The 26,175-nt window shown below is 40.1% G+C and overlaps 1 protein-coding gene across 2 annotated transcripts in view; it reads right to left on the minus strand.

Annotated features, from left to right (window-relative positions):
* Positions 1-1,777: 1,777 nt before the first annotated feature.
* wnt7bb (wingless-type MMTV integration site family, member 7Bb) overlaps positions 1,778-26,175 on the minus strand; it is a 33,598-nt gene continuing 9,200 nt past the window's right edge. For both annotated transcript variants that reach the window (XM_046037406.1, XM_046037405.1), the window contains exons 3-4: positions 10,803-11,074; positions 1,778-3,319 (exon numbers count right to left, since the gene is read on the minus strand). In XM_046037406.1, coding sequence (XP_045893362.1) covers positions 2,840-3,319; positions 10,803-11,074 — 752 coding nt within the window. In that variant the 3' untranslated portion in view covers positions 1,778-2,839. The remainder of the gene's footprint in view (positions 3,320-10,802; positions 11,075-26,175) is intronic.

The raw sequence follows: 26,175 nt of genomic DNA on the forward strand, positions 1-26,175 counted from the left end.
TGAATTAAAGACACATCAGCTTTTTGTGTGGAAATCTGCATCCTTGTCAAGGAAACATGATTCTTTTCAGTTGCCTCAAGTTGGAGTTATTGTAATCTATTTCAGAAGACAATATAAATGTCAGAATGAGGCTATATGCTAGATATGTTATATTAATAAGTTACTTTAACTGAGAAAATATGCAAATCTATTTACATGACAACTGTGATCCATCTGAGTAGCACTTCTAATAAAATAAAATAATTTAAAGACTGATGCACATACAACATATTTAACTGCACTAGATGATTAATCATGCAAAGTGCAAGACTAGGCTACGTCAGTCTTTATCACTTAAATGTGTGGTAATTACTAATGTGCAAAAGTTATTATACATTCTAAACATATTAATTAATATGTAAACCAACATATGAACTGGCCTGTATAGTCTGTAAACCTCACATGACCTTGAAAAATATGGTATTATAGATTAAAACTGAATAGCCAGCAACAACATGAATATGCCAAGGAAACAAAAAGTGGTTATAACATAAAGTGCCACAAAGCACTGCCCATTGCCAGCCCAAAGCCAAGGTTTAGCCTGTGGTTTTCTTCTTTCACACTGCATGAATTGAAAGAATAATTAAACATTTTGGGAAATTCAGTTATTCACTTTCTTGCCAAGAGCCAGATGAGAAGATAGGCCACTCTTGTGTCTGTGAGTCAAGTTTGGAGGTAGAGCCAGAAGAAAGGAGCTTCACTTTGCAGGGTGGAACAACTAGTTTGACTCTCTTAAAAGATATACAAAAATATACAGAAATACGCCAACCAACACCTCTAGCACAAAGATGTCAAAAGGATAATTTATGGTTTTAAGGGGTGTTAAATGCTGTAATAATTTCTTGGAGAACAACATCATGGCGCTCTGACTTCCTGGAGTCACCAGCGCTGACACTGCACAAAGGTACCTCTGTTTGTCAAGAAATAGTTTTCCTTTTGGCCATAATTATTATCAATTATGATAACATTGTTCTTACCAAGTTAATTGCAATGTTCTGGGAATGCTGAGACATTGCAAAAATGGAAGTTAACTTGAGTTTTTAGGAAGAGAAAACAAAGGCGAACAGTAAAAGTATTACTCCCACTGTCTGTTCAGACCATCCATCACAGTTGACGGACTGGTTCAACTTTGACCGATTATACTGGCTGTCGTTGTGCATTGACTATAACCTAGTTTTTGGGTCTGCTCATTATTGTCTTTACAACCTTTCTCAAATTTCTCATCATCCGACTTCTTGTTATTTCTTGCCGTGTCTGACTTTGTTGTATCACTGTTCCCGGATCTCAGCAATTACTGTGGTTATTATAACTGCTATCCTAAACTCCTAAAATAAGAGCAGAACTAATTTAGCCATATATAAATATCCTCTGTAGCCCTAATGAGAAAAAACAAGTGTAAATCATCAGACCAAAGTTAGCCTTGTGTCAAGTGAAAAAACTATAAACTCTTGTCCAGCAGAATAATAGGTTAAATAATAATAATAATAATAATAATAATAATAATAATAATAATCTCTTCTTTAAGTTTTGTTAACTCTGCTATTATATGATTGGGTGTGTGGTTGTAATCATCGTCTATTTTAGCAATGAACTGCCAAACTGAGTCAAATGGGAGTTTATTTAGTTCTTATGAGTTGTATCTGAATAGAAAATATCAGTGCAGCACTCAAAACACATCCAGCAACATATCAGTTTCATATTTAATAAATTGAGGAAGGATCTTTGCAGTTAACTGATTTTTTTTTCTTGCTACTGTCTTTTAACTGAAATTGCAAAATCATCCAAATCGATGTTACTGCTTGGAGAAAAGGACTGCACACAAACTATGCTACAGTAAAATAGAATCAAGGTGTTTGAATGTGAAAACACACTGTAATGATGTTGTCAACACACCAGTAGAAATGTAACCTTTTTTTTTTTCTTTTTATGAAAAGATGAGGTGTTTTAGGGATTGGGGGATAATTTTCTAATAGACACACATCTTCAGTCAGAGTTTCTAAAAAGTATTTTTCTTTACACTTAGTACAAAAAAGACATCTCTACCCGTTAGTGCTTCGTTTTAAGATACTATAACATAAATAAACAATTTATTTTCAGTGTTCAGAACAGACAGTTCCAGTGTGACTGGAAAACTAACATACTCCACCATATTCCAGTTGGCAGCAGAGGGTTTAACAGAGTTCTCCACTCAGATTTTGGCGCACCCCAACGCACCATACTTACAAAATGTTCTTCATTTCTACAAACCTCCAACATACGTCCCAGCCAATTTGGGGGGGTCATTCATGCCAAGATTCACTTTTGCTCCCCTTTAGTGAAAATATGACAAAACCCTTAAAAGTTTTCAATCGAAAACTTGACAAATCTCTCCCAGTCACAACCTCATCAGCTGCTGTCATTTTGATCAATTCCCAGTTTACTCTGTTTTCTCTCCATGCACAAGTCTCTTGTGAATTCAACAATTACAATCCCAGAGTGCAAAGCACAGTTCCCACTAAGGGTCTCATTCATTATCTGTAGTCCCAACTTCACTGTGGATACATCAGTACAGGAGGACAATCTCTATGTGACAGTAAAGCTCATGGGTATTACCTACTGATATTTAGCATTTACTTTCTGAAAAGAAATTAGATAGATTCTGCTGTGCAAAACGATGCCATGAAGAGCTGATAGTGTAAATTCCATTCCTTTATTTCAAAATCTTTCACTGGTCCATGTCACACATTTATCGCTCGCTTGACTCTTCCTTATTCAGCTAGTCCTTGGTGCCTCACTTCCTGGCACTGAGTTCCTCTGGTCCTTATTTGCAGGTAAATACCTCCGTCCTCTCACTGCACGTGTTGCACTTGACGAAGCAGCACCATTGGAACTTGCAATTGCACTGCCACACTTTGGTGTACTGGTGTGTATTGTAGCCCCGCCCACAGCACATAAGGTCACAGCCGTCTGTATGTGGCGAGGTGCGGTTGCACAGTCGTCCCTGGGTGCCCACACTCCCTGTGGCTGCATCCTCCTCGCAGTAGTTGGGCGACCTCTCGATGTAGACAAGGTCTGTCTCCATGGGCTTGCGGTAGCCCTGAGTCTGCTTCACTTTGAGGTGGGTGGGCTGGCGCAGTCGACTAGCCCGAACTACCTCCACGTGCACGGCTTCGTTGTACTTGTCCTTAAGTACGTAGCCAATCTCACGGAACTTGGGAAGTGTAGTCCAACAGGTTTTGGTGGTGCAGGAGCCTGACACACCGTGACACTTGCACTCTAGCTTCATCCTTTCTTCTAGAACCTGGAGAGTAATAGAGAAAATAAAACAGTTGTAGATTGCAACAAATATAGACATGAAATTAGACTCCCAACCCCAAATTAATAAAAAGACAAACCCCTGTCTCTCTTAAAAAGTCAGTTCACCTGTGAATACTTTCTCAATGACATCTGGTGGTCACTACAAATGCAAAAACAACATACCAGTAAGACTTCTCAAATCTAAAAAAACTTGTATTGGTGTAGGAACTGTTGAACTATTTCTGCATTCCATAAACACTGACAGACAATTGTTTTAAGTGAAAAGGACCCTAAACATTGGCTTTATTAATGAATGACCAGGTTTTACCCAGAGGCTGCCACTATTAAACATATTTATGTTTTTTGTGGCTGCAACATCTAGTGGCCGCAAAGGAGGTGACGTATTACAAATAGTAATACAAATAGTGACAAATAGGACTTTCACACAGGAGAACATCCCATGTGAAACCAAGTAAAAGTTATTTTGAGTTTTAAGTTTAATAGCATTACTGACTTCCGTCACGTGAGTTAACATACTTACCTACTTACTACCCAAACCACTATGCCTTCCTAAACCTAACCAAGTAGTTTTGTTGCCTAAACCTAACCAAACTGCAACCATTGGGCAACGTTAACCATGCATGTGACTTAGGTCACATGACTTATGTAAGGTTCAGTCACTGGACTGGTATGGGAAATGCTCACATATGTGTTGTTTTGGGAGTCAATGACAAACTACCTATTTTGACATGTATGTCAGATCAAATAGACTTCAAGATATTTAGATACTTTAATTTGTCAGAATTTGCCAACCTGGCTTGAGTGCATAGTGATAGATCTCTGTGAAGTAGGCAAATCCAAGCGTATCTGAATTTGCAGTAATGGATGACATTTAGTTGCACTTTGTTACTGATAATATTCCATCCTGTAATTTTGTCTACCTTCCCTAAACCACATCAATGGCAGAGAAAAAAACATGGATCTCATATAGCTATCAGTCATCTTGGATAATTTGAGTCCAGATTATTGTGTCATTAAATGTGTTGCACATGCAGTACAAAACAAAGACAAACTCAATTAATTGTTTACAGCTGGATAAGAGACTTGAGGTTTATTTGACTGCATAAACAACATTGTGATAAATAGAAGAAAGCAATGTTGCCACATGCTTGAAAGTGGATCACAGTTATAGATTAAGATGCTTTTACTCTTTACTTATTTTTTGGTTGTGCCCTTAGTCAGACATGGACTTAACTTGTCTTTGAGGCTATCTCCAAAATGTGGTACAGAGGACAGAATGTCTTCACTTTGCTGTCTAATCCTTGGGCATAAGTAAAATATTGTGCCCTGTCATCAGTATGTCAATATTTTGCCCCGTGAGACTAAGAAACTAAAAAACCTTAAAATAAAAAATGTACCCCCCTTCATTTTCTGCCAAACTGTTGTCACAGGCTGAGGAGGAGAGGAAAGGGGGGATGGAGTTCAAATGGGTCATATTAACACGTCTGTAATAGTCCTGACTAGCACCTTCAACCAAATTAGGAACCCCCGACTTGGTTAAATGAAGCATGTGTCATTGTTTTAGATGTAAGTTTGGTTGGCATGGCATGTTTCCAGTGCAGCTTTTTCCCGGCAACCCACCTCACAATCGGCACAAGTCATCAATCTATCAGACACTTATGAAGTGTACACAAGAGTTGTTCAATATCTCTGTCTGTCCATGAACTCATGTGGTACCAGTTTCCCTACGTAAGTACATTTGATTGAAAAAACATGAGCTCCCCCGACATCATAAAAGCCTGGGTCAATCTCGCCTCGGATGTTGATTCAGAATGAGGATTTCCAAAAATGTATAGCACAAAAACCACAAGGAATGCCTGGTATAAGGACTCTGACAGATGCATGGAAACATTTACTTAAACTGTGTCCATCAAAGCCTCTGATCTGTGACTAATTAGTCCAATATGACCAGATTCCCATCTAAAGATCACTTGTTGAACACATAGCCCTGACACAAGATGAAAGAGATCTGGTGATTAACTGGGTGTTTTTATACATTCGGTTTAGTCACGGAATCTATTATAATTATAGTTTTCTCTTTCAGTGATGCTTCTTATTGGTGAAAACAAAATCTCAGCTGGATCTCATTGGAGGCACAACTTCCTCTCTCATCAGACTCAGGATAATTTTGATCAGCTCATTTGTCTTGTATATGTTGGTGTTCAGACTCTTTTTTTATACAAAATGTCATGGATCATGCTAGCACATAATACTAAAACATACTGAGCTCACCTGCAGGGGACAGGGAAAACAAACAAGATCTATAAACTTACACCTGATCTATTTTTGACAATAAAGAAAGCCAGCAGAAAGGGGAAGATACTCTTCTCTATAAAAAAAACAACAGTGAATTATGATTAAATAATTAACAAAGGTCCCAGTTACATTTGTCATTTCTTTGTCAAGTCTAGTATCTAGATTTAGATGTGACTTAATACACCTTGGTCTACACACTTAGTATTTGTGTTTTTGTTGGCTAGATCATGAATCTGAAGGGAATCTGGGTTTTCACCAGCTACATGCAAATGCCAGTCTGCACTCCAGTTAAGAGGGTAGTTTTATCCACTAGATGTTACTATAACTGTCAAAAATGTGAGAAAAACTATAACGTTAGCAGTTTAGTCACAACAATAAACAGTTAGCAATAATGGTGAGCTAGCTAAGAAATACCCATAAGCACAAAAAGTGTCAGATTCAACCCGTCTCAAATACTTTTTGGATGTTTTTACACCAGTTGTTTGATATCTGATTGCTATCCACCTAAGACACGCATGCTAGCACATAATGGGATCAAACAAAGTGAGTGTATTCACAGAGAAAGTTCAGGCCTCTGTATCCTGAATAACCTCTTCCAGTCTGAGAAATATTTTGGATTCCTACTGTCTCAGGAAAGAGGAAATCTGACTTTTGCACATCCTTCTAGAATCTGAGTTTCCAAGCCCCAGAGTGACAACAGCAACAGTGCCAACTCCAACCAGCCAGCATCCTGGCATGCAGCACATACCCTATCAGTCTGCTGTGTTAACACCGGCATTGTCGGCCTGCTTTCACACCCTGAATAGACGCAGTCAAATGGCAGTGACATGTTTTGGTATTGTGCAGAGAACTGCAATAATTTCCTGTCACTGACTTTACACTTCATAATTCCATGAAAGGAACTGGAAAGAGGGGATGGCAGTCCTCCATCTGGCAACCACTGGCCAGGCCCTATTTTCCCAGTGGACACGATAAAGCCCAAGTTATTAATTAGATCCATTTGTCAATATAACATCATCTCTTTTCTTTTATTTACCTCTCACACTCTTTTGCTCTCTCTTTCTTTCCCCCATGACTGTTCTTGGATGACTAATCGCAAACAAACATGTCCATAATGAAGTTTGCCAACACACTCTCTCAGAAATAAAAGCCGCCCTCTTAGAATGGAAAGAAATGTCAATAATTGGCTGAAGCAAAACAAGCTGCTGAAAGGCAAACTGGGTGATCAATCAATCAGCAACTTGGTTAATCACAGTCCTTTGTCACATGACTGTGTGACTTTTAGCTCTTTATCTGGGACTGTTTGCTCTTCTGCACCCATGCATGAACACATGCATGTTTGTCAAGTAATGAGTCATAAAATGTTTTGTTTCTTTAGAGGAAGACTATTTCATGCTATCTATTTTCAAGGACTCTACTTAATTCCAACTTAAGTTTGATTTCTGTCGTTTTAGCCATCATATCTATCGCTTATGATAACATCATATTATTGACAAATAATTTCTGGGCTCTGGAAGTACAGCAACTGGAAGTACAACAAAGTGGAGGCAACATGATCAGTAAAACCATCAGTAAGTTACAAATAAACTTTTTTCTGTCGCTATGGTACTATTCACACAACTATGTGGTAATATTTCACCACTCTTAGTACATAAAAACAACAGATCATCAAAAAGGACTTTTTCTTACAACAATAAGTACATCTGACATTGACTTGTAAAACAAGAACATGCAGAAAGACATGTTTCACATTGAAATACATTATTTTCATACGTAAGTACACACGGTAGCTCCGCTTTAATCTTGACAAGCTGCAGAGCTGCAGTCTCTATTCATTCAACTTACACTGTAAACTGAGGCTTTTTGAAGACCCTTTTCTCTCTCTCTCGCCTGTCATTCTCTCTCTTGTGTGAGTTTTGCGTGCATGCCGTGCTGCCGACAACTACATGCACGTCGCGGTTCCCCGCGGGTCTATTTCAAGTAGCCGGCTATTTAAAAATGGTAAAATATTCTTTGTGAGGTTCATCAACAGTGAGAAATTCTCAGAAAGTCCTGCAAGGTGCGGACAACTTGGCCCAACACCAGTGAACCCGGGGCTCAGTCTCTTCAGCAAGTGTTCCTAGGGTTAAAATTTTGGATTTATTTATGCACTTTTAAAAACATTTATTCAAAGTTTTATTCTTTTTACATGTTTATTTACAGCATTAAACGTTGAAATTTATATTGTAAGAGGCTGTATTAACTTATTGGGAGAAAACTGGTAGTTCTATGTAAAATCAGACGTTGAGCACCCCCATATCGCCAAAATGGCATGATCCTTGTTTCGCTGCGAAGCTTCGACCGTGAGATTGACAGTCGAATCAGGCTCCGCCAATCAAAGCATTGAATCTTCGACTATTAGGGGTCAGCCCTAATTTTAACACCATATTTTTTGTCATACTGCAAAAATGCTGCAGCTCCTCTTTTTACCCTGTGTGTTGAACCCTTCGTTTTAGCTATGGAGTGATACATCTTGTCTTTACATGATCTTTGTTGGGAGTTGCACATGCGCAGTTCCTAGTTAAGGACTACTAGCCCAACAGAAGCAGAGAAGGGCGGGTCAGTGAGAAGCCGGTAAACACGGCTTCAGTTTAGCTGTATATGTTCCCGTTACCAGCTCATCAACATGGACTGGAGCAAGAGTTTCTTTCATTCATAAAGTTATAACTGAGCTCTGTCTCTACATCACAGTAACAACTTTATGTCCATTGAGTGTCTGGAGGATAGCTAGTTTGGAAGGGAGAGGAGAGGTGTGTGCTGCAGCTCAATGTTTTTCCACCGGTGATTTTGAGGGAGTGTCGGAGTACCTGCTTGGCGAGCGTTATATGACGCGCATTTCAGCTGGACTACATACGACCTGTTTTCAGGCAGTTCACAGCAGTGTTTTCTGTGGGATATGAGAACTCCCTTTGGGGTGGACTTTGGGCTTTCTGACTTTGCAAACGTAATACATGCACAAAAAGGATATAAACTCAATAAAGGACAGGGAAAAAGCCACCTATTTAATTTACATGTATTGTTGTTTCATTTGCCTTATATGTTCAGATTGAAAACTTCAGAATCACCACCCTAAGCCATGAGATGTTCATTGTGCGTGACCTCAGTGGGATTTAAACCTACAATCTTAGTGCAAGTAGCTTAGTGCTCTAAAAAACAGAGCCACAAAGGTCCACTGCAATGATTATAGTATGTACAATCCAATATTGTGAAATACAATACATGGTTAACATCCATGATTACTTTGCTAATTCATTGGTGGTAAACTAAATTAGTAACCATATACTGTAAAAAGGGGTGTAAACACAAACAGTTCTTTACAACATGGAGCAGAATACACAGCAAGGCAGTGGAATCAATCAGAGAGCTTGTGGACAGGCTCAGAGAGGTGAGCAAGGCCCCCGTCAAACAGCACAGGCTGAGAGTTACATTTGATTAGACAAACCTATATGCTGCAATAGAGTAAAATACAGTAAGTTTGTTTCTTGCATCAGTGATTGTAGAGGATGTCTCCATTGATCACAACTTGATTACATATATACTGAATAAAACTATGAACACAACACTTTTGTTTTTGCCCCATTCATCATGAGCTGAACTCAAAGATCTAAGACTTTCTCTATTTATTTCTCTCAAATATTGTTCACAAATCTGTCAAAATCTGTGTTAGTGAGCCTTTCTCATTTGCCGAGATAATCCATCCACCTCACAGGCGTATATCAAGATGCTGATCAGACAGCCTGGGTATTGCACAGGTGTGCCTTAGGCTGGCCACAATAAAAGGCCACTTGAAAATATGCAGTTTCACTGTACTGAGGGGTTCCAGGAGGGTCCGGAAACCAGTCAGTATCTGGTGTGACCACTATTTGCCTCACGCAATGCAACACATCTCCTTTGCATGGAGTTGATCAGGTTGTTGATTGTGGCCTGTGGAATGTTGGTCCACTCCTCTTCAATGGCTGTGCGAAGTTGCAGTCAGGTCGAGACCCCGATGAGGATGACAACCATGCAGATGAGCTTCCCTGAGACTGTTCCTGACAGTTTGTGCAGAAATTATTTGGTTATGCAAACTGATTTTTTGCAGCAGCTGTCCGGGTGGTCTCAGACAATCTTGGAGGTGAAGATGCTGTATATGGAGGTCCTGGGCTGGTGTGGTTACACGTGGTCTGCGGCTGTGAAGCCGGTCGGATGTACTGCCAAATTCTCTGAAACCCCTTTGGAGACAGCTTATGGTAGAGAAATGAACATTCAGTTCATGGGCAACAGCTCTGGTGAACATTCCTGCAGTCAGCATGCCAATTGCATGAAAACTTGGGACATCTGTGGCATTGTGCTGTGAGATGGAACTGCACATTTTCGAGTGGCCTTTTATTGTGGCCAGCCGAAAGCACACCTGTGCAATACCGATGCTATTTGATCAGCATCTTGATATGCCACACCTGTGAGGTGGATGGATTATCTAAGCAAAGGAGAAGTGCTCACAACACAGATTTTGACAGATTTGTGAACAATATTTGAGAGAAATAGGCCTTTTCTGTACATAGAGAAAGTCTTAGATCTTTGAGTTCAGCTCATGATGAATGGGGGCAAAAACAAAAGTAATTTTGTTTAGTATATAATAGATATTATGGAAACAATAGATTCTGATAATGTAATTGTATTGTCTAATGTGAAAACTGTGTAATCTATCTTTTACAGTACACTGTTGCGTACTACTTTCAGCACATCTAAGGTGATGTGAAACATGTATCTTGCATTGTTTTCACTGATAGTTACAGTTTTTCTCAGTCGCTTTGGTACATTTCTCAAATCATCTTTAAAATTTGTGCATTTCTCGAAACAGGTAGTACAAACAGCACAACACAGTGGTTTATCTGCAAAAGCCCGTAACTTGCTTAAAATCCTATCTCCTATCTTTCAAAAGTGAATATTTAGGTTAGTGTACTTGTCAGTGCCATCAGAAGGACAAGTCCTTGTGTCGTTGTTTACGAAGAAGATAGTCAAATGTTTTGCCATATTTTCACATATGTCCACTTTGGCTAAGGATTAGCTTATATATATATATATGTATATATACTGTATATAGCTCTGGAAAATGACTTGTGGCAAAGCATCTGAGAGAAAGACCACTTTACCTTTCTGCCTGCCTCATTGTTATGCAAATTCATCAGGCGGCGTGGGGTCTTTTTAATCTCGCGGGCATCCACGAAGCGTCGAGAGAACTCGATTCCGTACTTGATGTCAGCCGAGCAGCCTCCCCACTTCCAGCCTTCCTCCTGATTGTAATACCCTTGCTTCTCCCGGTCGCAGCCGCACTGGCTCAGGTTGCCCTGGCTGCACGCTGCTGTGATAGCGTGGGCCACCCCTGCCGCTGTAATGGCGTAGGTGAACGCTGCTTCCCGACTGCCTGGAGGAAGGAAAAGAGATCTTTGTTAAGAAATACTGGAATGAGATGAGATATTAATCAATTCGTATATCATTTTAGATAACTGCCACTCTGAAGCTATTGTATTTCTATTACTTTTACTAAAAAGTCTAGTAAAATACAGAACCCAGTACAGTTACTGTAGTTACAGCACATTTTTAGCACCCAACACAAGCTCTAAAGACCCATGTAAACATATGTCAGATGAAAATGACAGATCGGACAGTTATACCTTTGTTTTGTGAACCTTAAACCAAAATATATATTTGTATATCAGCTCAAAACAGCTTTCTAAATTGTTTTAATGAGAATTTCCCATGCTTTTATAATAAAGCTTTAATACTGTTGCCTCCTGCACAGCAAGTCCAGTCACATTCTGATATGCAGTAGAGGGTATGACCTCGATAAACAGCACAGAAACTCTAAATTTGCTACACCACCTTGATAAGCTACCAATTTTTCCTTCCTCTCCTAAACAGCTACCCTCATGCACCTTGGTAGAAATGTGGTCACACTTCTGACCGCAAAGTCCTTGGGCCCAGCCTGTGAGAGTGCAGTGTTGGAATTCCAGTGTGGGGAGAGCTCTAGGTGCTGTCCAAAGTGCTGAATTCCTCTACAGGAGCACCTTGTACCGCTGCCCACACTGCAAACAGCTGGGGTCTGCAGGTCTCTCTGCCTCACACTGCTCACTGACAAGAAAGGAGCCAAATGGTACCAAGACTGCACAATATAAGATTAGCAGTAGCTAAACCTAAACAGGAGATACTTTTACCTGTGCTGTGTGTTATGTTTCATGTTGTTGCTGTGTGAAAATCTTAAAAATTCAATTATGTTGCATCTGTACTTCCATCTGACAACATAACCCCTCAGGGATCACATTATACTCTGTGAAGAGAGAAAAATATTTGACTGCTTGGGCTACGCCATGGGATAAAATGCATAATGCATTCATGAAGCAAAAATATTAACATTTTATACTTAATGCTTATTTTGATTGTTGATGAATATGTTGATACATTTTTTCAACAGTGTTTTCAACAGTCCAAATCCAAAACATATTCCATTTAGAATGATATAAAATTGAGAAAAACTGCAAATACTCATATTTGAAAGGGTGAAACGGGCTGAAGTTTGATATTTTACTTAAATGATTAATTGGTTATCAAAATTAACGTTAATTTTCTGTTGCTTGAATCATGTTATTAAATAACTGTTCTCTGAAGTATCACTGATGGCTTTAAGATAAAAACGGGGCCAAACAACTGTTACACACTTGGCCAAAAGGTTGATGACTACAACCATGCCATACCATTCCTTTCTCTTTCTAAACATCTCAGAGTCCTCTACTACTCTCCTAATGGCTACGGAAGGGCTGGCTTAAAAGGCCTCCCCTGGTCTCAAACAGACTGTGGGCTATTACAAACGCAGTCTCCCTTCAACTGGCAGTAATCTGGAAGGGGCCGTGCAGCAGAAACAAGGCTAACCGCAGAGCAAAGAGGAATGTTTCGTAAGTCTTTTGATGTATGTTGTGTAATGTACTTGCAATTATTTGAACGTCTCTAGGTAAAATGCCTTTTTTCTGCACTTCAGCCAAAAGCTCCTTGATGATTTATCATTCCTTAGTGGCTTTCAGAGAAACAGCCAAGAAGATTGTCAGATCAGTTTGGCAACAAACTTCATTGCATTGTTTCTGATCTAAACAGCAACTCCAGCGGTTGCTTGCAGTGTCAGAGGTTCCTCGGAGAGATTTATAAAGTAGGTAAAGTCTGGTAACAGTAAGAAGAACTGTAATCAGTTTTGATGAATTATGAGTAATTAGTAAATAATCAGTTAAATTGTGGTGCACTGTATGTACAACAACAAACAAATATGTAAAACTTTCTGCAAAATCAAGCTACAACAGTTTTAAATCTGGTGACACACCAAATGAAGAAGTACATTTTGTACATATTTAGTACTTACAATAAAAAGAATAAGAATTGCAGACTAGGGCTGCAACTAACGATTATTTTCCTTATCGTTTCATCTGCCAACTGATGGTTTAGTCTATAAAATGTTTTTAAATGTTTTTAAAAGACCATCATTACAAATTTCCAGAGCTCAAATTGCTTCTTTTGTCCAACCAACAGTCCAAAATAGCAAATCCTGACATTTAAGGAAGCAGCAAATATATTACATTTTTGCTTGAAACATGACTGAAACAATTAATCAATTATCAATATAGTTGACGATCAATGTTCTTTTGATTGACTAATCGACTAATAATTGCTGCTCTATTGCAGACATACCTACAGGCGTGTCCACCAAAAACAGAAGTAATTTTTTAATAAAATTTACATCTGCAGCTACAAAGTACAACAAAAAAGTGGAAATTCAGAGGAAACTAAATACGCATCCGACATGAGAGAAGAAAATATAGTATGGCCTATGTCATTTTGCCTGACCAAACATAGTTGCATAAAGCAGAACAGTAAAATGTACTTATCTGTTGGCATTTGACTATTGCCTAATTTTATGGAGCTTTTTAAGCATTTAAAAAGTAATTATGTACTTTAAATAAACTGCTTATATGCAGTCATTTGCAGCTGCTTTTCATTTAATTTCCTCTTATTTCTTCAGAGGGACTTTCTGCACCTCTTACTCTAGTCTCAGGGGCATTTTCAACATTCAAAGAAATTTTCACCCAAAGCCACTGTTAATTTCCTATCTTGGCACTGGTGCTGCAGAGCTAATACCACGGCCACAGGTTTGCCCCTGTGGGGACTGACTCACAACCACTTGCTGCTTTGGTTAGCAGCAGAGCTGTGCCACACCAGCTTGCGGTAACGTTCTGCTGCCCTCACCTTACACGCACGCATATGCACGCAAACACTCAGTGACCGGCCACATAATAAAAATACACAACATGCTCACACTGCCCTCCACCCTCACACATACACTGTTAAAAACACATTTGCAAGTAGACGAACAAACAGAGCGTCACTGTAATGTTTAAAACAGGATAAAGGCAGTTTCCAGAGAAAGGGTGGTTCCCTGAGCCTTAGATGCATGCCCATTTTTGGGCCCATTGAGTTGTGCTGCTCATGGGGAAAATGATGATGATGGGGCTTGTACTGGTTGTCACCCCCTGGTGGGTCTGGCACTGCCAAGGCTCTGCCTGGCCAAAATGAAAGCCAATTACACAAGCCATGGAACTGTGGCGTTCAAGACCCTCTTTTTTCCTTGTGCAATGAACCAAATAAGACATCGGAAATCAGATTTTTAGCACTTCAAATATGTTGCTGCTGGTTATAAATATCTAAGTGTAGGGAGCATTCAATCTCCCTCTTTCTTATTCAATCCAAATGAAATTATATTATGTGTGATGAATAATGAAATAAAAAATGTAAAAACTAAAATCACAGTTATTCACTCCATATAAACCTAGCATTATACTTGTACTGCAGTAAAACTTATTTTCGGGTTACAATTCAGTGAGTGCACTGAACAAAACATATTTACTAATCTAACCATAACCAGGCAACTGCATATTTTAACAACAATGCTCTGTTGTCTTGTGTTGAAAGTTGTGTGTGCAACAACATAATTGTACTCCCATGCCCTCAAGAAAGAAAGGCCCTGCTTTGCTGAACAGCCGTGTGGTTGATGATATGCGGAGGAGAAAAAGCACCCTTAACAGCAGCAGAAAGCCCTACAGAGGCTGGCCCCAGAGTCCTGACAGCCCTCCAGGAGGAACCACCCTGGGATAGCCTCGCTAGCTGCCAGTGGAAAATTGGAGTGACCAGAAAAACCTCAATGAACTTGGAAACATCCAGGAGAGAAGAATGGGGGAATATTAAACCAGATGTCTAATGGAGTTTAGTGGCAAGTGTCTGCTACACTATCCAAGAAAGTAGGGAAGAAGAAGATCAGCCCTGCTTCACTCAGAACAGATACAAGGGTTAATAAACAAGCCTGTTAAATCCATGTGTCAGGGACCAAACCCAGAGATGTAGTGAAGGCTACTGACTTGGCCTTCACATTAACTGACCACACCACTTGCTGCAATGCACGTCGTGTATTTTGACCATCTGCCCGAAAGTAGGACGCAAAAAGAAATCTCTGGATGTAGTGGCTCGCCGCTAAGACGGCAATCTGTGTTTAGAGCCGGAGGCAGGCACACCGCTAGACAAATTTCACATGACACAGCACAGGAGATTTACAACCGACGACACTATACAGCCAGTGCTGGTGTAGTATAGGCTAGCTGATGGAGTGACACTCCCGCTGACCTCAACAGGCCTCGCTTCCTTCACCATTTACAGGCTATGGTTAGGCTATGTTGCTGACAAGAGAGGAAAGGGAGAAGATATACTCAAAGGGACTTAAACAAGGGCCTGTGGGAAGGGCACGCCGATTTTGTTGTGTGTCTATCCCATCAGATGTTGGGTTGAAATGTAAACTGAAGGATAGAGTTTTCTAGCCAGTGAGATACTAAATGGGCAACAAACAGCGCCATAATACATCTTATAACTTACTTTCCGTATACTATTACAGGTTACTATTATAGGTTACTATAAAGCTACTGACAACCTGAGTCAGATTCCTTGTTTGTGTCAGCATACTTGGCAACAAAACGTAATTCTGATTCTGGCAATTAGGGTTGCACCAACACATAAGAGGGTATGTGGCCAAAGCAGTGAAGCACGCAGACATAGAGCTGTAAGAGCACTGCAGAACAGATACGACTTAATTACTGCAAAGGTGGGGAGGACCTGACATAGTAAGAGGATAGGAGATGAAAAGGGCTGGAGAGAAGTAGTTTAAGCTGGAATCCTGGTCAGGGGCTTGGCAAATAAGAGGAAAACACACACACACAAAGACACACAAACCGGCAGAGCCCAGCAGTGCAGTTGAATGGCTTCTCTACACAAGACAAGCCTGTTGGTGGAGCAGTGAAGGGGAAAGCTTTTTAAAGGCCCCCTCATCCCGGACATGCACTCACACCCCAGGGACAGAGAAGGATTGGATTGCATAAGAAATTACATCTCAACCACACAACGATACCGTGGAGTTTTAGAGCTTTATGTCCATTAGGGACATCCTGTCACAGACAAATGGCACTAGAGTGAACAAAGGGAAAAGTGTCACCTGCTGGTGGCCAGGGGTCTTTACACTTGTGGTGATATTCACTGACAGTATATTACAGACTCTTTTCATCAAGAGGACAAAGCTTACTCTTTGTCTCAATTACCAGCCTACTATATGGAAAGGAAGATAACCTAAGTTGTTAAGATTACTCTTTCTGGACCCGCATGTAGATTTGCTGACTTTAAACTAAATGTTGTTGAAATTTTTTCTACCAATTCCCCATTCTCTATCTTGCTGCACTTCCAAATAAACTGAAAATCCTAAAGCCAAGAAAGTGCTTCAAACTCTTGATTTAAAAAAAGCAAAAACCACACATGAAAGTACAAGATAAATTCAAAATATTAAACATATCACCGAAAAGAGTGAATCATATAGAAATGTCATATACTTTCATGCTTTTTCAACACTGAATATAAGTTCATGTACGGTGATTTTTTTTCATGCTGTAAATATATAATAAAGTTATTACGCCCAAAATACTTAAAAAACAAGCTCTAACCAAAACTGTACCGGCACTGGGACTGTGACTCCAGGGCCCCATGGAAGGGGAAGAAAGTTGGAGGAAAACCCCTTGCTTTGTATACCAATCACTGAACTGACTAATGCGCTCTCTACTACTGTTTTCCGTTCCGCTTTATGTACCGTTGCTATGAACATATGCTCCCAGCAAATTATAGACAAAGTTGTGGTCCGTGAGGTTTGCAGCTTGAGGAATTAGCACAGTCGTGTTCCTGTACAATAAAATAATATTGTTTTACCAGAACTAGGCTCCACATTCTCAGTGTACTCACATCATGGAGCTGGGGAAGTGACACGCTTTGGCACACCGCTTACTGTAGGGTCCTGAGTTTGATTCATATAATAACGAGGGCTTAGAGAAGTAAAGCTAAAACAATTATGAGGGTATTTAACGTTGCTGGTATTAAATGCTGAGAATCTAAGTAAGCTGCCTCCCAGGCATAGAAAATTGGGCTGGCAGAAAACATCTCAAAAGCATCCTTTTTCTTCCCTGATCTCCCTGAGGTGGAGATAAAGCTTTTTGACTGAATACCGAGACTTGCTAAAACAGGCACAAATCCTTCTTCCCACCCTTTCATCCTAATAATGAGAACGAATCAGGACCTCACCTGCTCAGATCGGGAAATGTAGGCCTGTATGTGCTGTACATGGTAATCATCAAGTTCATTTGAGGACGGTGTTGAGGATTTTCCTCTATTTCAATCCCATTTGACTTTGTTTCATCTTCAATGGAAACATATTTACTGAGATATATATCAATCCCACATCATATCATTGAAGATATCATTATCATCATCACTATAATCAGCGAGTCAAATATGCCACTGATGACATGTTTCCTTTCTCATTACAAAAGAAACCTCCAGACCTAACATTTCCATATTCGTTGATATTCATCTAACCCTCAAATAAAGCTCCAGGTCTCTTAACCTCCTCCCCCTCCTGCTAGTGTCTCTTTGCTGCAAAACCCACTAACTCTCCATCTCTCTGCGCTCTCACCTAAGTGGGCCAGTAGCGGTGTGATTGTTGGCACATGTAAATGTCCAGTGGCGGCCCTGCGTGTAGAGAATACAGTGATCGGCCTGGGATTGTGTGGAACAAAGCGCCCTGTGAGATTACAGTTGATCCTCTAGCATCCTGTTTCCTCCTGCGTCTAGCAGCACTGGCAGACACAGACAGACGCAGATCCCACCGATAACACAGTGCCGCTGAGAGGGGAGGGGCGATTGACACACACGTACACACACACAGGGGCCCGAGGGCCAGGGCCCAGAACGACCCCGGGCCACGTCAGCAGACAGTCGGTGGGTGGGCAGGAGAGAGAGAGTGAGAAAGGGGTGAGGAAAAGGAGAGGGACCCCAGGTCCCGACACACCCACGCAGTCTGAGACAGAGCTGATGAATGAACAAGCAAAGGGGCCTGGCCATGATAGCGCTGTTTGGTCGCGTAGGACGAGAGGCCCCACCCTAGATACAGACAGATGTTGTGGGCAGGGGATGTGAGGCGAAACACAGGGAGAAAAAGAGTAAGCGATGACCTTTACCAAGACGTGATGACCACAGCCCACACACTGTAGAACAACAAAACATCAGACTCCCCTATCTGATAAAGTTAGGGGAAAGATCCTACACATTGGGACACACACATATATACGGCTGCTCTGTTTTCTCTGGACTTACATAGAGGAGGGCAGAGAGGATTACGGCTACCCACATGATGATGGGCTGAAAAATAGGTCTTTTATCCACCACCGTTCCACCATAACACAATGCACGCATCATTTCCATTCTGTTATCCACATGGTATCAAGTACTTGGCTGCCTGGGAGTGAATCTCAAGTTTTGCTGGTAGCTTGGCAGAACAATATATCAGAGATATTTTTTGCGGTAGCTGCCTTGATATAGCGTTCTTTTACGATCTAAATGGGATAAGAGAATAAGAGAATTGGGTGAATGATTACATATCTGAGCTGATAGCCACAATTTGCCTAAAGAGTGTACAACCAACAAGAAACTAATCCCACAAAGGCAAAAACCTTGGAGGCAGTGAGATGATTGATGGAATTTTGGGAGGGTTCACCCGTGTCAAAGTATCTATTGTGCTCTTAAAAAAACCCAGTTTTGAAGAATGACTTTTTGACTGTATTTATTAAGCTACTCCTGGGTATAACACTCATAGCTAACTGACTAAGCTCATGTGTCAAACAAGGTCCCTTTATAGTTTCTTCAAGCAAGGATATAACAGTGAAGCTTCACTCCCTAATGATGATGAAATGTGTTGAGTTTATAGATTAATTATTTCTTTTTTAAATTTTGAAGAATCAGTGTGTCGACCATATAGGGGGCTACAGTTACATTGTATGAATGACATATTTGCTTTCAAGAAAAGAATGTTTATCCTTTAGTTGATATTTAACTTCTATGTCTGCTTTTAAGACGGCATCACCACATGATTTAAAAGGAGTTTGTTGAAAAAGTTCAGCTGGTCGAAATTAATATTTCAACTCGCATTTTCTTTTACTTTGTCAAAATGAGGAAACAAAGCACAAATGGAACCACATGGTCATTTGAATAGATTTTCTTGTCCGTTCATTATTAGCCTTAGGTTGGACTGTGATGTTGTACTTGCATTCTGCAGGGATATGATTTCACCACAAATGACCATCAACTGATTCCGAGAAGGGGAAGGAGCGCCGCCAATGCATTTATAATCTGAAAGTATTTTGTTGTCCTCAAACCAGGAGCTTGTAGTGCAGCGTATGAGAAATCCTAGCTATGTGGGAGAAAGCAAATTGATGGCTACTTTAAGCCTTCAACAACCAATGCAAATGATCATAAATGCAAGGATCATAATCATTAATTACGATTGTATTGCCACTGTAATTTTTTTTTATTCCCTCTGATTAAATCATTGTGACTCATAGATTTTTGCCTGTGAAAACTGCTGTAAGACCATTGCGCTCAGTTAAAACATTAGTAAAGTGATCTAAAATTCTAAATGAAGTGTCTTCAATATTGATTATCATATAAAAGCCATAGCCATCACCAGTTGTTTTATGAGTGATATTAACTATAACTAAGAATGTAAAAATATATACTAAGCATAGATTTACTGTTGTTTTTCAGACTAGCTTAAGTCATAAAATCCTGTTCATCTCTTGTCTCTGACACACTGCATCCAAAATAAAAGCACTCCAAAACCTTCAATCTTCGATCAAACTCAGCTTTTTTTTAAAGGGTGTGGAATGTAAAACACTAAGCTAAAATTCAAAAATGTCTATCAACCACATCCTCTTTGCACTTATCCCCCTCCACTGTTTAACCTGGGGATACAAAAACCGACCTTAGCACTGACTGTCTGGCTCTATCTGTCTGTCGTGACCTTTCCCCTCCTCTGAGAGGGAGCTCCACTCCAAGGTGTCCTGCACCTCCAGCTCCTGATCAAGTATGTGCGTGTCCGGGAGTTCTTTCCACACAAGTGGTTTTCAATGAACCTGCTGACTTAAACATCCTTTATCTGACTAGACACTGGTTTGGCCCCTGCAGCCCTGCAGTGCTGGCAGGTGGATCGCCCACATTCTGAGCTTCCAAAGGGAGATGGGTGAACAAGGGAAAATACAGACATGAACACAGCCTCTATTCTCCAAGCACCCTTTAGTCTGAGTATCCACATTTTACTAAGATTTGTTTTTGGTAACTATTCAGACAGACAATTCTTACTGTTTCCGTATCCTGTTATTCTAAAGAGTTTCTAGCCATGAAGCACAGCTTGGGGCAACAACTTGGTGCCTATCTAAGGTAAATGAGAGAGAGAGAGACAGAGAGAGAGAGAGCAAGAGAGAGAAAATTGAAGATAAAGCAAAGGGGAGAGAGATATGATGTAGGTCACAGAACAAAACAGATATTTCCTTGCATCTTTTCTGAAAAAAACGTTTTGTGTCAATGTACCATGAATAAAACAATGTCTTACCTGAAATTCTACCTAAGCATGCAATTCTACCTTACTGGGAGTCTACAGAGAAATTGGTGTTTGGCACTGCTAAAAATAATTCAGATCAGTATTCCTTCTGCAGCAAAAGGCTCACCTGCTCAAGTGCTGCATCTATTCTTGTGCAATGAGTCAGAGACAGCATGATTGAACTTTTGTAATATTTCACTGCCAGCACAACAAGAAAGCTCTTTCAGATGAAAAGCATGAATCAGGACGGTGACAAACTGGCTAGAAAGTCAAACAGAGAGTAACCGGAGCAGGCCATTTTATGACAAGGAGGCCAGTGTTAGCCTTTGATGCTGAGTGTAGCCATTGAAAGGTGTCCATTTTCAAGGTCTAATCACCGACATCAAGTGCATTGCGATTTGAACAGAGCTGTAAGATGTTCATAAGCAGGTCTTTTAAGTGAAGGGCATCTCCATTACAGGTGGTTAACCAAAGGAATGTCAATGGTACACAAGATGAGGCCTTTTTCAGTCAAGTCAAAACATTAACGAAGGAAAAAAGTAAAAATGTCCAGTAATAGTGGAATTAATAGAATACCCGCAACAGGAAAATAAAGTGTGCTAGTTCGATACTGTTTGTGTGTTAAAGTTGAGGCATGGGGCAAAGAAACAAACTAGAGGGATCTAAAACAGGTTTATAAAAACCACATTGGGCTTTTGATGCACTTTACGCATGGGTGAACACACTTAAATATGCGTAATAAAATGGCATCAACAAATCATGATTCATCCAGAAACCCGGCCAAGTATAATGATTGGAGGACTGACCACGTTTGCCATTCTTTTCCTGACCCCTCCTCCTTTCCTCCTGACTCGCTGATGGATTTGTCTCTAATTTTATTATTACTTCTTAATAGACTGCAACAAGCCACTCAATAACACCCATTTCTGTTAGCGCAGGATAATTCGTTCCACATTTTTACAGACTGAAGGTACCAACTCATGCCAACACCATAGCAGGGCACAAGGGGAGAACTGCTAAATCTGCTTTTGCAGAGGAAACAGACACACTTAAATTGCCAGTTTCAAATCTCACTGCGAGTTTATGGTGTTGTTCTCCAATTTGTCAGTTAAAGTATAATAAAGGAACCCATGCTCTTTGCAAAACAGAGAAACTGTTGAGGGATAAAGCTGCAATAAGAATGGGGATGCTTTCATTTTTCCATCAATTCATCTACCCTGAGGTCTTGTGTTCAGCAGTGTCAGGCAACAGGGAAGATGCCAGAAAAAGCCATCTTCTGAATATACTTTTCTGTTGACAGTAGAAGAATGAAATAAATATCAAATGACCAGCTTTTGAAACAGAATCACCTCTGCTGAATGAAGATATCTCTTGCTATGTAATGCTCAATAACCCAACTATCAATGTGAGCTCTCTTGGAAAGCAAATGTAATACCATGGAGCAACTCCAGAACAGAAAGACTGCCTCCAAGAGCAGGCAGCACAGAGAGAATGCATTAGACTTGCGGTCGGCTGATCTTTAGTTCTTGAAAAAATGCCGACATCTCCTCCCTCCAGTCCAAAACTAAGACTGGATCACAGAGCGGGGGGAAAGGTTTAGTGTTCATAATTTGGGGGATTTGAATGAAAAACTTAAATGGGAGCGGAACGGGAATAGCTTTTTCCCTGTTCTTGATTATGATGATGTGGGAATTTGCAGATTGGAACATTTTGTTGAAAGAGTGTATTCCATGATTTCATGCCATCCAAAAAAATTCCATAATACACACAGACATGGTCAGAAAACATGGTTACATCTTCAATCATGAGCAACAAACACTGGAAACTATCACAACTTCAAATGTCGTGTGCGAGTTGATGGCAGTTTGACAATAAGGTGTTGAGAGAAAACGCTAAATCGGCCACTTTTCCACAGTGTCTAACTGGCAGCGGAGTTCTGCAGTAGCTGTGGTGTCTGTGGTCTCCCACGATGACCTAGTGGGACACTGCTATACTGAACAAGCACTGTCAGAACCCAAGCAACAGCCTTCCCACCTACAGCAACGGGGAACTTGATCTCACTGTCTCAAGATGCAACGTCCAAACACACACCTGAATCCTATCACTTAATGCTAAAGTGTGGGACAGAACAGACACAATGTTTAGCTTTTGTTATGTTTTAACAATTATATATCCCCATGCAAATAAAATAAATAATTTTGAATGTACTGAGAAGAAAATGCTTAAACATAAATTAAAGGCACAATTTATTACCCAGATCCGATTTTTTTGATTGTTCACATTATTTTTAAATGTGGCCCATATCAGACTCCAGTGTGAACTGACCCTGGCCTGAAAGAGACCTGCAAGCACAAAAGAATAATACAATGTCACATGCAGTACGTTATCGTACGGAAGTAAACATGGAGGCCACAGAGGTTAGCTCATACTTGCTATTTTGATGTGAGACGTTCTTCATTGTCCTCTCCCTTTTCATCCCAGGGTCACAATTCTCCCAATTTATGACAATTTATGCCCTTTTCATTGCATTCATTTCTGGCAATGTACATCACCTATAAGCCCTACTCTCTTTCTCTACTGTTTCTGTCCCGACAAGTAGTATGCACGTGATGCAGAATTGTTACGATGGTCACTGAGTGATATCAGAGTCGCATGAATCCCAATCTGACTGTCCAGACTTAGATCGCATTTCAAAAAATCTGACCTGTATCTGATTTGACCACATATGAAAGAGGCCCAAATCCAAACTGGAAAAGATCAGATTTCATGTGATTTGGGTCACTTTGGTCTGCAGTCTGAACGCAGCCTAAGAATGCTAAGGCTAATACAGTCATCATTTAAGGATCTGCACATAAAAATATGTATGACACTGCAGGATGAGCTCATTCAACCCTAAAGAAGTGCAGTGGATGTTAAAATTTAACCTGATTTCTACCCAATAGTCCATTTCTTGTGTGCATGTAAGTATGTGAGTAGAGAGATCAGTGAAGCTGTAGAGTAACATTTTAGAAATATATTAAAACATGGGTCCCAATACATAACCATTGTTCTATTTCATATAGGATTCACCCTCCAAATTTAATCACACTTCACACACTTCACCTATCATTTCTGGTAAGCATAAATAGCGATGGTGGGTGACACAGTTGACACAAGGCTGGATGATTTGAACACATCACCAGGGAGTCAGAAACAGTATTAAAACAGCATCTGGACGCCCCAGCCCATTTCAGCACTGTTAAACAACAATTATATTAAGGGGCTAGTTTTGGCAAAAGTTGGTTACTGATAGTTGCTTTACTGATAATTCTTTCTGATATACTAACTGCTGAGACATGTTAGCAAGTCAGTATTACTAGACAGCAAGTCCAATGTGAGCAATCACTGGTTTAAAACAAGTTTAACAAGATTATCTATGCCAGTTATACAACAGTGAGTATTGCTTTTAAAAACCACACTCTTCTGGTGTATTGCCACGGTTGTGTACGCTTGCATGTTGATAATGCAGATGATTATGATGAGCATTTCAAGTGCTTTCACCTTTTCCTCTTCCAATTAAGTGGAAGATCATCAATAATACTACTGATTTGTACTGCACAGAATAGCCCTAATGTGCTTCCCACATCAATCAGATCTCATAATAATCTATAGTAGTAATGGTCAAAACATAAAAAATTTAGACCTTTGTTCTATCACAGATTTTTTTTTAAATCTACGGTAGCATCAGTGATGTGCGATTACTTTTTTTACGTATCTGAGTGTGTGTGGTGTCCCTGGAATATGCTGTCAAGTCCTGAACAGTATGGCAGTTGTAATCAATCATCAGTAATCTATTTTTTTCATTAATTTAAAATGTGCAATATCAAACAACAAATCTCATAACTCACTCATCAGGTAACGTTAATATACCTGTGGGACCTGAAAAACATGACAAATCCGAGAAGATATTTTTATTTCATGTTTCCAGAATGAGACAAAGCCCAATGGTAAGAGCAGTTCTCAATTCAATTCAGTACAACTTTATTTTCTGTGCAACTGTCTAGTTGGAGTTGTGGGTGGTTGTTCTTGTTTCGATCAATAAAAAGAACTCTAGCGTTCCCCACAATGCTATAGAAATATCGCTATCCAGCGAGTCCAAGCCTTGCACAATATTTTTGTTCATCAATAAATCATTTAAACGTAACTTTAGATGGTGTGGTCCTTGTAAGTGAAGTTCTTGATCGCTGGTGATTTTCTTAAATTCATCAAAAATCATCTTTAAAAATCTTTCATGGGAACCCTAAGCAAAGTCAAGTTCCACGTTGGTCTACAAGAAGACGTCATTGGAATACTTTATTGAGAAGGCCACCAAGTCCCATCATTATTGGACAATCATGGCAGGCCCAGTAGTCATCACTCTCTGACCAAAACTGGACACCAACAGTCATGTGCTCAGTGCGGGCGCATGAAGCTTGTATTTGTGTAGATCCACTATGGAAACCAAATAAGAAGAGCAAAGGCGAGCACGAAATTCAGATGATGCTATTATGGGATGTTGATGTCGCATCGCCAACGCAAGTGGATGAGCCCCAAAAGTGTTGAAGGGCCTCAACCTGATTGAACACATACATGTAACTTTGCATACAAAAATGCATAGTAGACAAACAGATGCTTCTGATGAATCCATGTCTAATATGGTTCCTAAATCTCTACGCCCTTGAAAAGGTCATAAAAGCACACACCAAAAGGAGTAGGAAACGGGATGTTAAGTGTTGAAGAAAACAACAGAGCTCCATTACAAAAGAAAGCGCCACATTCACAACAAAGAAAAAATGCTTTTGGAGAGGGAGCTGGAGCTAATTCAGCTACTCCTTAAGAGGAGTGATTGTTAACAGAGCCACTGGATTAAATGCACAGCCCAACCGCAACGTAATGGCAACAAAGCATCTTCTAAATGAAAGGAAATATATAAAAGTCCCTGTAAAACAAAAGCGATGCAAACGAGGTTTGCGGAATGCAAAGCCTCTTAAACAAAAGCATCGTAAATGTAAATGTTTGTCTGCTTAACATCTTTTTCTGCATGTATGTGCACACTCTCATGAATGAGCCAGACATGGACACAACCAATTTTGCCCGATTAACAACAGATGTGTCCATCTATTTTGGTTCGACAAGCGTTCTCTGCAATAACACCATTAGCTGTCTCCTCATTTGCGATATCATTTTTCAACCATACGTTTTCCCCATTAGGGCTCCAATGCCTTTCGGTAGCTTTTCCATAACTTTGGCATAGCCAGCAATGGTCGACATTCTGCTAACCAACAGACTCATTGCAGAACCTACATCAACAGAAACTAGAGCACACTGGAGAAATACAACATTGTCAATTGAAAAGAGGACAACTAAGATGGCCTGGAATCGGCAGTATATGAAGTCCTCTTGAGCAATGCCAACACGAATGGTTATACAATAGAGAGTCAAAGAGACTGTGTGTTGCT

Source organism: Micropterus dolomieu, linkage group LG22, assembly GCF_021292245.1.
Source record: "Micropterus dolomieu isolate WLL.071019.BEF.003 ecotype Adirondacks linkage group LG22, ASM2129224v1, whole genome shotgun sequence".
NCBI lineage: Eukaryota > Metazoa > Chordata > Actinopteri > Centrarchiformes > Centrarchidae > Micropterus > Micropterus dolomieu.